This window comes from Primulina eburnea, chromosome 8, assembly GCF_022965805.1.
Source record: "Primulina eburnea isolate SZY01 chromosome 8, ASM2296580v1, whole genome shotgun sequence".
Taxonomy (NCBI): Eukaryota; Viridiplantae; Streptophyta; class Magnoliopsida; order Lamiales; family Gesneriaceae; genus Primulina; species Primulina eburnea.
Genome location: NC_133108.1, coordinates 37,219,838 through 37,234,279, shown reverse-complemented (window position 1 = coordinate 37,234,279; position 14,442 = coordinate 37,219,838). Strand labels below are relative to the sequence as shown.

At 32.2% G+C, this 14,442-nt stretch overlaps 1 protein-coding gene across 1 annotated transcript; it reads right to left on the bottom strand.

Annotated features, from left to right (window-relative positions):
- Nucleotides 1-4,015: 4,015 nt before the first annotated feature.
- Nucleotides 4,016-12,790, bottom strand: LOC140839239 (protein FATTY ACID EXPORT 1, chloroplastic-like). Its single transcript, XM_073205878.1, has 7 exons — nt 12,581-12,790; nt 8,036-8,274; nt 7,289-7,455; nt 6,425-6,543; nt 5,749-6,311; nt 5,432-5,554; nt 4,016-5,115 (listed from the first exon to the last, which is right to left on the bottom strand). The coding sequence occupies exons 2-5, from the start codon at nt 8,137-8,139 to the stop codon at nt 6,225-6,227; spliced, it is 477 nt and encodes a 158-aa protein (XP_073061979.1). The 5' UTR covers nt 8,140-8,274; nt 12,581-12,790; the 3' UTR covers nt 4,016-5,115; nt 5,432-5,554; nt 5,749-6,224.
- Between the last annotated feature and the right edge of the window lie 1,652 nt (nt 12,791-14,442).

The window sequence follows — 14,442 nt, the reverse complement described above, 5'->3', positions numbered from 1 at the left end:
TGATGTTGGTCCTGATGTTGAGAACGATGTTGACGACACCGTGGACAACATCAATATTGCAGACTATGACTTGAGTAACTTATTTTCCACAAAGTTTTATTCTAAAGTTACTCTTGTTCGGGGCCCGTTTATATCAATGTAGGAGGTTTAATTAAAAAATTTCAGACCATCCTAAGCGACTATCTGCTACAAATCTAACTTCATTATACTTCTTTCTACACAAGACTTCGAATTGAAACTAGACTCGCTCCACAAATGCTACAATGGTTACCAGACCACATGCAATTGTCCTTTTCTCAATTGGTATTGGGAGTACTACTTTTAATTTTGATGATGATCTTCTGATGTTGGTGAAAAGTTGAAGATTGCCCCAAATTAGTTTAAGGGGAATAGAAAGTAGGACCTTCCCTAGTCTGCTACTGGTGTTGCCTTGATGTCGGCAACACGACCTCTTCTTCTACCGTTAACACTGATGGTTTTATTATTCTATCTCCTTCTTCTACAGACTCAAATTGAGTTTGGCTTGAAGCAATTCTACAATGCGAAAGAGCTCATAACTCATTCTGAAGCTCAAATATCTGAGTACCGATGACTTCTAGAGGTGGCGGTGCATTCTGGCCAAAAAGGAGAAGTAGGAGAAGGTTCAGCAAGTGCAAGTGTTGAAGCAACAACAAAAATTGAAGAATAAGTGGGCGGCGAAGAATAAGGAGATACAGATGAGCTCATCGATGGAGTTGGAGATGAGGCTACTAAAATGATGTTTAGCTATTGGGGAGACGACTCTAACTTAGTGGGAGTTGCGTGCTAACTCAATGGAGTTCTGCTGATGAATATTTGTGTATGTTTTGCCAGAAAGAAAAAAAGAGGGAGATCGAAAGGAATATAATTTATTTCTTAATTATATTTATTTTTAATAATATTGTTCATAATAAATATAGAGTTTTGTCTTTCTAGATTATTGAGATCTTTGATAAATTTTAGATATGATAGATTTATTTAAAAGATTTTATTTCCTAATGAAACTCTTGTTTCTATATTTTGTAGGATTCTATTCAAGGAATAAACTCTAGGGCAAAAGAAACTTATAAATAATCAAATATAGTTGTTGAGATCGATTTGATGAAGCAGAGATATTAGGATGCCTTTAAGATCAAACAAGTACATCGATAATTTAATAAAGAGCTCAGAGCCAAAGTATATTGAATTGTTGTCATAGAGTGTTGAAGACATTCATGCACAACATCTAATCACTGTATTGATTAGAGTGATATTTATCAAAGATGAGTTTGACTTCACAAACATTGTACCCGTAGTTTTGGTTATTCATTTGATAAGTGTTTTGGATGCACTTCACTTTATTAAAGGATTTAACTTGTTTTTATTTAATAGTATTGATTTTGTAAACTGACAAGTTTTACTGGTGAATCTTTTGTCGTAATGTAACACACAATTCTTTTTAGTACTTTTATCTCACACAACTCTTTCACTACCAATATGGCAGCCTAACACGAACCTATCAATCGGAAGTTTATTATCAAGACAAGCTGACCACAGTACAAGTTTGAGAAGGCAGTTACCCAATCGGCCAAGCCAATCCACCAGTTACACATATATAGGTTGTTTCTCAATATTAAAGTATTGAGTCTGGGTTTGTATGTAACCTTAAAACATGGAGTATGCAAAAAATCGTCCCTACAAAAAAAAAAAATTTCTAAAAACTGTCGCTAAAATCGTCGCCAATCATTTTAACGACGGAATTTAAAATCGTCGCTATCATATTGCGACGGTGTTTCAAAACTCGTCGCTAATTAGCGACGGTTTTGAGTAGATAAACTGTCGCTAATTAACGACGGTTTTTGATATAAACTGGCGCCAATACAGTCGATTGCAAGTGTGTGATCTATTATGTTGATGCTATCTTCGTAACAGATCCAATGATAGGCTAAAAAATTCGTCTAGGAGATCAAATATGAATCCCATATGTTTAGTTTAACGATAATCGCGGGTTGTAGTGAGACCACATTATACATGATCGATAATGTGTTTGACAAGAACATGTGCAAAGTATCTAACATTGGATCAATGTATGATGTGCAGTGAGAAAATGGCTTTAATTAGGTATCGCTTGATTGAAATATGAGTTTCACGTGATTTTTTTTTCCCTTTCTTTTTGTTATTTTCCTCAAGTTCCTCTGTTCCCTCGCACGTCTGTCTCAAGTTTTAGTGGCTCTTGCAACATATCTATATATTAAATGTTAAATAAGCGTACCCCAGCGATCCATTTGGTGTGTAGTCTATTCTATGGTACTATATATATTATACATACCATAATATATATATATATATATATATATATATATATATATCGAAATATTGAAAATACACGCTTTACTACTATGAAAAATTAATAAGCATTCTAGAATAATTAGTTTGGATCATGGTGAAACAAAAATACACATGATATTACGAAAATATTCAATCTACTTTTAATAATAAAAAATATCATAAAAACATATTTAAGTAAATTTGTAGCTCATGTAAATCATATATAGATAAAATATATATTTTAAATTTTTTATCTATTGAATTTTTAAATTATCATATCACCAATAAAAAACATTATAAAAAAAATTATTTTTAAACTTTTAATTTTAATATAATCTCTAAAAATTTTACACAAATATTATTTAACACGAAAAAATTAATATGTACACCAAGGGACACTTTTGTGTGTGTATATACATAACAAATTGTATTTTTACCATGCAGTTTTAATACTATCAAATCATTTTCTTTATATATTTTTAAAAACCGCGATATTTTTAAAGACTGTACATTTATTCGATGCTACGTTATTCAATTTACTACGTCACATGAAAAAAATGATGCAACTTCTCTTATACGATCTACCCTTACCCTTGGGGTACGTAATCAAAAATTGATATTGTTCTTCTAAAGTAGTACCCAAAGATAGCATCGAACTAACCGTACCAAATTGTGTCTGTAATGACTGTCTTGGTTAGCCTCGTTGTGTTACTCTTTAATATTTCATAAAAGAGTGGTCTCATGTGAGACCGTCTCACGGATCTTAATATGTGAAACGGGTCAATCCTACCGTTATTCACAATAAAAAGTAATATTTTTTCATGGATGACTCAAATAAGATATTCGTCTCACAAATACGACCAATAAGACCGTCTCACACAAGTTTTTACCATCATAAAATTACCATTTTGGGCACATGTTACTATATTTTTTTCTTTCTTTCTTAATGTTTCGAACTTCCTAATTTAATTAGAAGTAATTGATGTATTAAAATCTTTAAAATAAAAAAATATATGAGAGTCGGTGCTGAAGGGTCACTTTCTCGCCACTCGGCTGCATTTTATCTATATCTATCTACTTTTTTATCCAAAAGAATTCTTCTCCATTAGTGTCGCTTCATCTTTTCTTGACCACAAAAGCTTTCGAGTGGAGAACATGAAAGGACTCTAAAAGTACAACAGACCACTCCATTTTGAGGGTCTAAAGAATATTACAACGGCATTAACTATCTCTATCTTGTAACAGTTGTGTATCCCAGGTAATTTCTCTCATTCTCTGACAGCACAAACCCGAAATCTTTACCTCCAAAGAATAAGATTATATGAATCCATCAAATTTTAATACCATCGTCGAGTAAATTTAAAGTCGGCATAAACTCAAGAACTCGTCCGTTATTAGCTATCCATGAACGATACATTTAGAATAAGTACTCATACGCAAATAATGAATTACATTAACAAATTCAGATGAAGACAGGAATGTTTCACACTAGATATGGGGAAAAAAACAAAAGAAACGACTTCCTTGTTTTAAAGAAATTAGCACTGGGAAGAGTTTTTTTATTTGAATTCTGAGCTCGTCATCAGAACTGGAATCCACGCAGGTTTGAAATGGAATCCACGCAGGTTTGATGGGGTCATGGAAAGAAACAAACATGAAGGACATGAAAAGATGGATTAAAGTCTGGTAGAGATTACTGGTTATCGTATTGACTTATTTGCAACCACTACAGCCTACAGGAGTCGAGCACTTGATACACAAGCCCAAAGTTTCTCCTACTGTGACGCCATTTGGAAGAACGACACCAAAGTTATTAAAACCTCGGGACTCATAATTATCTTCTACAACAAGATGGAAAGCTCAAACCCAATGAATTATTTTGCCATCAGTCTTGTCTTCTTTTGAATAATAGGATAATTCCATATATAGGACGATTTCTATTTATGTCATGATTTGAGTTTATCTTGGAAATTTATCTTGATCTTTAGTAGTAACAGGAAGAAGGATTCTATGTATTTATAAGTGATTATGGAAATAAATGGTTAAACATAAATTTTCTTAAAAGCCTAGTGCTAAAAGCCTAAAGGATAGTGAGATTCTCTTTAACGAGTCTCAAACCATCTGAGAGATCATGAGGTTCTCTCCCAAAACGAGCCTCAATCAATTTTTACAATAATTCCATCATAACAAATTAGTACCAGAGCAATCATCATGGGGGAATTCCAGGCACTACAATATCAATTCGAAGCTTTCATGAAGCTGTATCGGGAGGACATGACAACTACTGAAAAGACAGCAAACTCTCATTAATCATCTGGAGGATATGCTCAATTATCTATCAAACATGTACACTAATATTGGTGAGGACATTAGTAACCACCAGCGTGATGAGGAAGCATGTTTCGTGCACAAAATCCCCATGCCACCATGCCACAATTGGGTTTCTCAGAAGCAGTAAAATCTCAGATTTCCACCTCCAAAGGATTGCAACAATTAATAAATAATGTGCAGGAAGGTGAATTGGTCATTGAATGGGAGGGTCATATTGCAGTCAAGCTCCAACTACCGGAAAATTCAAAAATTCACGCCACGATTCATTCTCTTGGTTAAAAAAGGTCAGAGGAAATATCAATTGCAGTCTACACTCCCACCTCTACCACCTGAAGATTTTCAACCACTGCCCCAAGCTTTTTGGGATAAGCGAATACATAAGAGCAGAACAAATTTTCAGTACCCTTCCCTCATGGTCGAGGACAACCATGATCTCCAAGGGGCAGTAATATCAGGGCCCTACAACAAGATGGAAAGTTCAAAACCAATAAATTATTCTGCTATAATCTTTTATTTAGAAATATGATTTATTTTTATCTTATCTTCTTTTGAATAATCAGATCATTCCATAGATAGAGTGATCTTCTATTTATGTAAAGATTTGAGTTTATCTTTAGTAGTTAATAGGAAAATTTATCTTGATCTATTAGTAGATGATACAGAGAAGGATTCTATGTATTTATAAGTGACTGCGTGAAAATAAATGGTTAAACATAAATTTTCTTAAAAGTCTGGTATTAAAAGATCGTGAGATTCTTTTTAACGAGCCTCGTACCATCTACGAGATAGCGAGGTTCTCTTCCAAAACAATCCTCGATTTTCATCATAATTCCGTCAACCTCCTAACACGATCCACAACTTGGGATCATAACAGTATCACAGAGACCAATCATACAGCCTAAACACAAGATGATACACACTTTATTGAAGTGAAATGAAGAGCTCTAAAGGATAACAAATGAGAATCTAAAGATCCAAAATAAAGTCATCACATATCCACTAGACTTTGCATACTATTAAATGACAACATTTTAAAAGACTAACATATGCGAAAATAAATCATGAATGTTATCTTGGATTTACCATCCCTACGTTTAAGATGTGCTTAAAAGATGCTTTCAGCTTCTAAAAATGCACCAAGGTTGGGGCTTTGTTGATAAGGCACGTTCGTCGGAGACTCCAGCTTAAATTGTTTGTAGATGCAATGCAAAGCTTCCCTGAATCTTGTGTCTAGACGCCTTTCTTGTGTGCTTTTAATATGTATGACACTGATAAGGATGTGTCACACCCGAATGTGTAAAATTCTATGTGAACCTTGATTACATTTGCATCATGTGACATGGCACAACAGTTACTAAATTCTCACGTATACAATCCAAAACTCAAGTTAATAAATTAGTTTATACAAGAACACACAGCATTGAATGTCAAAGTTCAGTTGCTTGTACATGTAATTCAGTTGAAATTCAAACAACAAAAAATTTTAGAAATAACAAATATCGATTTTATTCAGGCATTAATAGAAAATTTTCCGAGTAAACCAGAGTCATGGCACACCTTCTGAAGGTTTATGATGATTCAACAGCAGTCAAAGATTCGAGCTTCTTTGGTGGAGGATTACCTCCAGATATCACCACATACAAATAGAAGCACAGTAGTGCAAGTTAAAGAAACAAAATAGTTTATTATTATTACATAAAAAGTGGAAAAAGATCAATCATAAGACCATTTTGTACCTGATGACAGTATTCAAGCCCGTTGGAAATCAACATTTATAAGATAATTGTGGAATATAATAGAAATCATAGTACAAATGATAATGTAAAGTCTGATGAATTACCAATGCATATGTCTGAAAATTCTCCCAAAAAAGAGCCATAAAGAGTACTGCAGAATGATAAAGAGGGAAGATAAATTAATACATAAGAATACCCAAAAAAAACTTATTAACTTTTTGTGACACATTCCATCTCAAATGTGCATTCCCAAACCGAAAAACATTCCAAACACAATATTAGTGTTGCATGTTGATTCAAGCTGGATTAACACGAAGTCAATCAAGATTGAGTTTTTTTAAAGCTCAAGCTAGAGCTTGAGAGATTGAGGTTTTTGTTGAGCGTCGGCTCAACTTTAGTAACTGAAAAGCTTGTGAGTTAGTCATAACTTATAAGTCCTAAAACTAATATTTAAGTGTTTCTAATATTTTTATAGTATAAAAATCAATGTTACTATTAACATATACTTAATCATATCATAATATAAAAATAGTATTAATCATTTTACATATAAAGCTCATAAATACATTTATGAGACCAAAGCCATGAGTCAAATTTGTGATATGAGCTCGTGAACATATTTATGAAACAAGAGTACAAACTGGAAAATCCACGAAAAAGAGCTTGACTCCTTTATTTTAGGTTTGATGAGCTTGAACTCAAACCAATTGTTTGCACACCCTAGTTCACATCCATCCCACATTAGATTGTGGAAAATGCTTTAGATGCCGGTCACATTGTACTAGTAACCAGATGGATCGTAATCAACGAAAAATTAATAAGAAGACATATAATACAATTGCATCGAACATGGAAAATCATGATAATAATTCCTTACAAAGGAAAATGGTGATCACCTGATTGTCCGAGTATAAATGGCAAGCTTGATTTTCCTTGTCTCCAAACCTTCAAACCATAAACGCTGAGGGCCAGTAAAGCACCTCCAAAGAGCACTCCAGTGCTTAAATTAACAGAGTTTCTTGTGAAAATAAAGTCTATAAGTCCCCCGCTTAGAACAACCCGCCTGAGGTTAAGAGATTCTAATTACCAAACTGAAACAAATTTTCACGACTCCAATATCAACTGCAATGTTTGGTTTTAATTTTCATGTTTTGGGTTAATGTCATGGGAAACTTTTTTTGATAACAAGTTTTAGGAGATAAATAAATAGGTACGTTTAGTATCCTTTTCTGTGGACCACAAGCAGTTTTTATTGTGCATATCAATTTACGCAGATTTTGTTGGGCACATATTATAATTATGTATCAATTGCTGATTATGGGATGATATTCAGAATGATATGAAAATATAATATATTTTCTTAAAATACTGTATAATAACAGAGTATCTGAGAATTGGTGAAAAGTTGAATCAAATTTAAGGATTATATTGGAAAGGGTTGAATTAATAGAAATGTGTTTTGGGAAAAGGATTGAAAATGAGGGGATGATACTTGATTTTATTTTGGGGAATTAAAATTGTTTTGGGAAATTACAAGCAACAATTTTTAATGATTTTTATATTATAGAAATGTGCATAGTAATTTTTTTCAAAGAAGAAGAAATTTGACTGCTAGAAACAAAACCTTAAATTGAAAAAAATACTTACCGAAGGGAATTCCAAGACAAAAGTCATGAATCTTGGCTGCCCTCTTTGGTTTGCTGGCGTCTTGATTTTGTATGTGCCCATTTGTCACTTCTTCAGCCATAAAACCTTTTTTAACAGCATATAAATCTAAAGAGTTTCTTTCATGTGATGTTGATGTGTCTTCTATGTAACTTGGTGTAGTTTCATTCCCCAAGTAGGATATTTTTGTGCCATGTATCTCACTGATTGTTGGAATCTGAAAATAAAGACATCCGGAATCAACATGAAATTCAAGCAATAAGCAGACACCTCATCAATTTTATAGCTGCCTGCATATTTAGGCATCACATATACATCACATATTTTATGATCGAATAAAGAAAGAAACATGTCTAATGCTTTGTTCTCAAACAGAGAAACATCTTGTTCGTTGAAGAGTATAATCAATTTAGCTATCATTAACATGAGATCTTAAATAGAACGACAAAAATTACAAAAACAATCTACAATCCCGGAAAATCTTAAGCAGGTATTCAGTGGATTTTCAACAAATTTAAGTTTCTCGATACATTTTTCTTTCGAACGAAAATTAAGTGCGGATCAACATGAACAGGCTTTACAGATGTAATTAACATGTCATTATTCCCATGTCAAATAACTCATTTCTTTATAAAAATGTACTATGATTATAATGCATCACCAGACGTGTCCTGAAGAACCTCCATTTTACCTTCCAGGAAATTAATTGAAAAAAAATCTTGAACCATGTTTCAAACATCAAGGTTATGAAAAAACACTTGGATTGTAATTACCCGAATCCTAATTTGAATAAAGTACTAATTAAGACATGATTAATGAGTTGTTAATTAAAAAATTAATTGAGAATCAACATATTGAGATCCACCAAATTTAAAATGGAGCACTCAATCTATTTCAGATTACATTACTTCGAGAAATCCAACTAGACGAATGAGATTATGACACGTGGCAGATAAGATTGTGTTCAAATATTCTGAACTAGTTCGGATACAACCTATAAATAGAAGCTGATTTCATTTGTTCCTCGGCTTCTCTCTCGAGTTCTAGCCATATACCTTAGGTTTTAACCAGTTTCTAAGGCAGTTTAGAGTTGGGAAGCTTCGGAACTAGTGTCGAATCAAAGAGGGGTTGGTGACAGGGACACGCAGATCAAGACGTCATTAGAGGGTTGACGACGAATACATGTATAATCCTAAAGCTTTAAATAATGATTTAATGATCATTAGGAATAACTTTGAAGCATTTTTAATAATTCTGGATATGGCATTATAGTGATTTCAATATGTTGGTATTGTCTAGTTTCAGACGAGTAGATTTTCTATCATATTGTTTTAGTGAGATACGTGATGTAATGACCGAAATATCCAAGCGTAGTATGCATACTTAAATGATGCATATTTATCTGTTGAATAATACATGTTTTACTGCTTTGACATATTATGCATGACACATCACGTTGGGTTTAATATTTTTTGAGATATACCTCATTTGTTTGGACTGCTCAGCCATATTCTGTATTGTGGATGGTTGAGTATCAAGAGCTACAGTGTTTGACGGGACATGCGGGCTCTGATGACCCTGGACATAGTAGGTTCACGTCTTAATGATGAGTGTGAGAGCCAAAACATGCGGGTTTTCAAAATAAGGAAGATGATGGGGTTTTGCAAAATTAAAGCAAAACGACACAATCAATGGTAGACGTTGCAATATATTTGCATCGTCTGCGACTAATAGCAAGCGTCCAAGTTGCCATGTGTAGGGACACGGCTATTATTTTATGTTAATTATTTTTTTTAATTGTATTTGGACACATATTTTATGAGTAAAATAGGAAGACTACATACAAAAAATGAGAGTTGAAACTCCAGTTAAATAATTTTAAAAATATATCACTTTGGTGAGTCAGTCAACCAATTTTTTTTAAATGTATATGCGTGTCCATTCACTTATTTTTTATTTTATTATTACTAGTAATATGATTAATAAAAATAATAACAATAGTTGGAATATGAAAATTCTCGAAAATTTTTACGCAAAATTTTGAATTTGTGCTCTTTTTATTTTTTTTAAAAAATATTTTATTTATTTAAATATATGTTGATTTAGTTTTCAAAAAATAATAAGATAAGTTGTGTACGTATGTCGATACAATTATTTTTTACTTTTAAAATTAATGAATTTGAGCCGATCAATGATTTAGAAAAATATTTATTTTAAAAATATTAAGAAATTTATCTTCCGAAAATTTTGCACAGATTCAAAAAAAAAAAATTCTTACGAAAAAAAAATGATTTATCTTTCAAATTAGTCCACATACAAAAAAAGAAAGTTGGAGCTTGTCAAATTCATTAATTTCAAAAACTAAAAATAAGTGGACCGACATACATACACAATTTATTTAATATTTTTAAAAACTAAGTCAATATATATATTTAAATAAATAAAAGATTTTGTTAAAAAAAATAAAAAAAAAGTAAAAATTCAAAAATTTTGCGTATTTTCATATTCCATCTATTATTATTTTTTTATTAATCATGTTACTAGTAATAATAAAATAAAAAATAAGTCGACGAATACGCATATATATATTTTTTCGAAACTAAACCAACAAATATTTAAATAAATAATTTATTTAAAATAAAAAAAGGTTCAATTTTTTTTGAAGATAAATTAATTAATATTTTACTAATAATTTTTTTAAAAAAAATTGGTTGACTAACTTACTCATTTAAAGTTATCTATTTTTCAAATTATTGAACTTTGGTTTTCAAATTATTGAACTAGAGTCTCTCATTTTTTGCATGTAGTCTTCCTATTTTACTAATAAAAAATGTGTCCAAATTCAATAAAATAATAATAATAATAATGAAAAAAAAACAGTGTCTGGTGCCTTTGGTAGCTTGGACACTGCAATTTTTCGCAGGTCCGTTGCTACTAGTGGCGGACGCTACAATCATTGATTGTGGCGTTTTGCTTTAATTTTGCAAAACTCCATCATCTACCTTATTTTTGAAATTAATTTTTTTAAAAATTAATTTTAAAAAACCCAAAAAACATGCCTATGGCATATCAATGACTATACAATCAGGCGTCTTCTTGACTTGATCTTTGATATTCGAGCATTATTGCATTCACATACATCATATCAAGTTGTATACTTGTACATTCTCGTAATTGACGATTGTCGCTCACGTCCTTATTTTCATCTTGAATACCTCATTCGATGGGACAGGTCTTAGGTTGGACGGTTCGGACGGCCAGGACAATGCCTAGAGCAGTTGGGTTTTCGGTGTTGATCTAGTGGATGTTTTTATTTGGTTTCTCGTATTCTCGTTCATGATTATGAATTCGATATGGTTGTATTAATATTAAGACTAAGATATTTGTTCTTTTTTCATTTTATAAGATGATTAAGTTATTTGGTTTTCGCTGTTTAATTGTTATTATGAAGTTTAATTATGCATTCTTATTAATATGTTTAGTAATGACTTGGGTAAGAGCGCTACATAGATGGTTACTCTTTTTGCCAAAAGAAATCATAATAATATTTCCCAAGTGTGATTATATCATAATCAGAAATTCCAAATGCTCAACCCAACAGTGGGGTATATTGAATAATCCAATGGAAAAAGAAATATCCCACAATTAACAAACTTGAAGTGGTATGGCATTCCTATTCAAAGCTCATTCCTTTCCATATACATTCAACAAATGGACTATCTATCAAAAAATGAAACAATTTATTCCTTTTCCATTCCCCAAAGAGAAAAACTACTATCATTGCCAGATAATGTAAATTCAATGTGAAGACACACAGCTATACATGTCAAATGCATTTTATCTTGACCTAAATTATCTTCAGCAGAATTTGAACAAAAACAATTCGTGTTAAGAGGAAAACCACCAAGTTGACAGACACTTTACAGGAAAATATAACCAACTCATATGAATGAACCTTATTTATGGAGGAATACAAGATGCATCAGTTCATAACGTGTAAGACATTGAAAGTGAAAGAATGTTGTTGGGCTTTAAATTGCTACCAATGGTGAGAACAAATCAAGGGGGATCAAGGAAAATTTCAACAGGATCAAGAAGAATTTCCTTGAAACAAGTATGCTCGAATCCCCCAGACTCTATAACACCTGTAAGTAAAACCAAAAGACACCACCATGCATCCTCCTGACTAACTTCGGCAGATATTCGCAAACACAGTCATCATCACAGTTCTATGCCTAATATACCAAACCAGCAAAAAACAGAGCGCAATCGGAACTTCTCCCTTCAATTCCTACATTTTCTCGAACCCCGAATTCCCGTAGATTAAAAAAATGAAATCTTGAATTCGAAATGACATTTAGTGCAGCTAAAGAGAAAACATTTACTGAATACCCCAAAATTCTCGACAGAGCAACAGAATCAACATCACAGTAGCCGAAACCTTAAAAATTTCGCACTAATATCATAGTCATAAAAACACCGAATCTAAGGAAATGCAGGGTGGAAAATAACACATACTGTACCTTTGCGGCGCCGAAATTGGCGGGGCTATGGAAAGGTCCGTTGTGGAGTTTCCACCGGCGATTGCCAATAATAGATGATAAACATGAAATCTGAGAAATCGAAGACGATATAGTTCTATTCTGAGAATTGAGATGAATGAATCTGTGTGTAGAATAGAACCGTAGAAGAACGAGGAAGCTGGTCAGCAGAAGACCTTGTAAATCACTTTAAGCCCTCTGACGTTTTATTATTTTTGTTTCGCCCCTCTAATTATTTGCCTTTCGCCCCTCTAATTATTTGCCTTGTCATATAAATCTTTGCCCATTTTACCAATTCGACACCATCCCCGTTCACACGTAAAGTTTGTTAAAAGTTGCTTTGGATTTATTGATTTCAAATATTTCAAATATATTTAAATGTATTTATATAATTTTAAAAAAAGAAGACGATAAACTTCAAATCCATCATTTTAATATGTAGTTTCTCAAATTGATTAAGATATATTTAAAGTGAACCAAGTAATAAAGTTATTTGAAATGTACTTTGTTTTGTGTAATTAATGTGTAAACAAATCATATATGAATTTAAGATATCATCTATTATTTCATCGTGATCTATAAAACTATAATCGAATTTTTTGGATTTCAAATTTATTTTGCCAAATGGAACCTAAAACAATTTTATATTTAAATATTTTTTTATGAACTTATTTATATTTAATCTTAACATCGGTATATGGGGTTTTTATTAAAATTAATCTAATTTTAAAAAAAAATTTCAAAAATAATTTAAAAAAAAAAACCATTTCAAAACTACCCCAATTCGCGCTTACGGAGCGCGGACGCTGCACACGTGGATCAGCATCCGCGCTCCGTAAGCACGGACGCTGGTCTATGTCAGAATCAGATAATTTTAGCGACGGAAAATATAATAAAATCGTAGCTAATTTGCGACGGTTTACGTCTAAACCGTCGCTAATAATAGCGACGGTTTATAATCCGTCGCTGTAATGGAATCTGCCACGGTTTCAAAAACCGTCGCTCATTTAGCAAAGGTTTTAACCGTCGCTAAATGCCTAAAACCGTCGCTAAATGCGCATAATTTAATCAGACGAAAAAAAAGACAAGAAATAGGGGTGTTCATCGGTCGATTTTTTTCTCTATCTGCACTATGCACTAGGCGTGTTCATCGGTCGGTTCGGTTTTAAAAATATATGATCCGATACCCGAATCATTTTTCTTCATATTGGTTCGGTTTTCTACCAAAACGGTTCGGTCGGTTAATTCGATTTTGATATAATTATTTAAATTAATAATATAAATATATTGTAAAATATAATATGTTAACTTTCTACATGTTTTCTTAGTAAAATCTTTAAATATAAGGTCTAAATTAATTAAGAAAACAACAATCAACTAAAAATTGCTCAAAATAGTTCTTCATTCACTAAATATCATATCAAAATATATAAAATAAATAAAAATATAAAAGAATTATTAATTTAATGAAATTTCGATTTTTTCGGTTTTGACATTTATAATCCGAAATCGATCAAATAAACTTTGGTTTAATATTTAGATCTGAATTTCAAAATTCGATTTTCGGTTCGGTTCGGTGTTCGGTTTCTTCGGTTTGGATTTTCGTTTTTATCCGAAGTTTGAATACCCATAATCTTCACTACAAAAAAATGGCTTTTCGCAGCGCACAAATTCTCTTCCCGCAGCGTATATTGCACGCTACAAAGTTGCAGGCCGTTGAAAGTTCAAGATTATCCGCAGCGTATATGTGAACGCTGTTGATACAATTATGTGTAGAGTGCGTAGAGGTAGGTATCTCGAAATTAACGTGTGCGTCATAACAACAAACAAGTTGAAATTGTCAC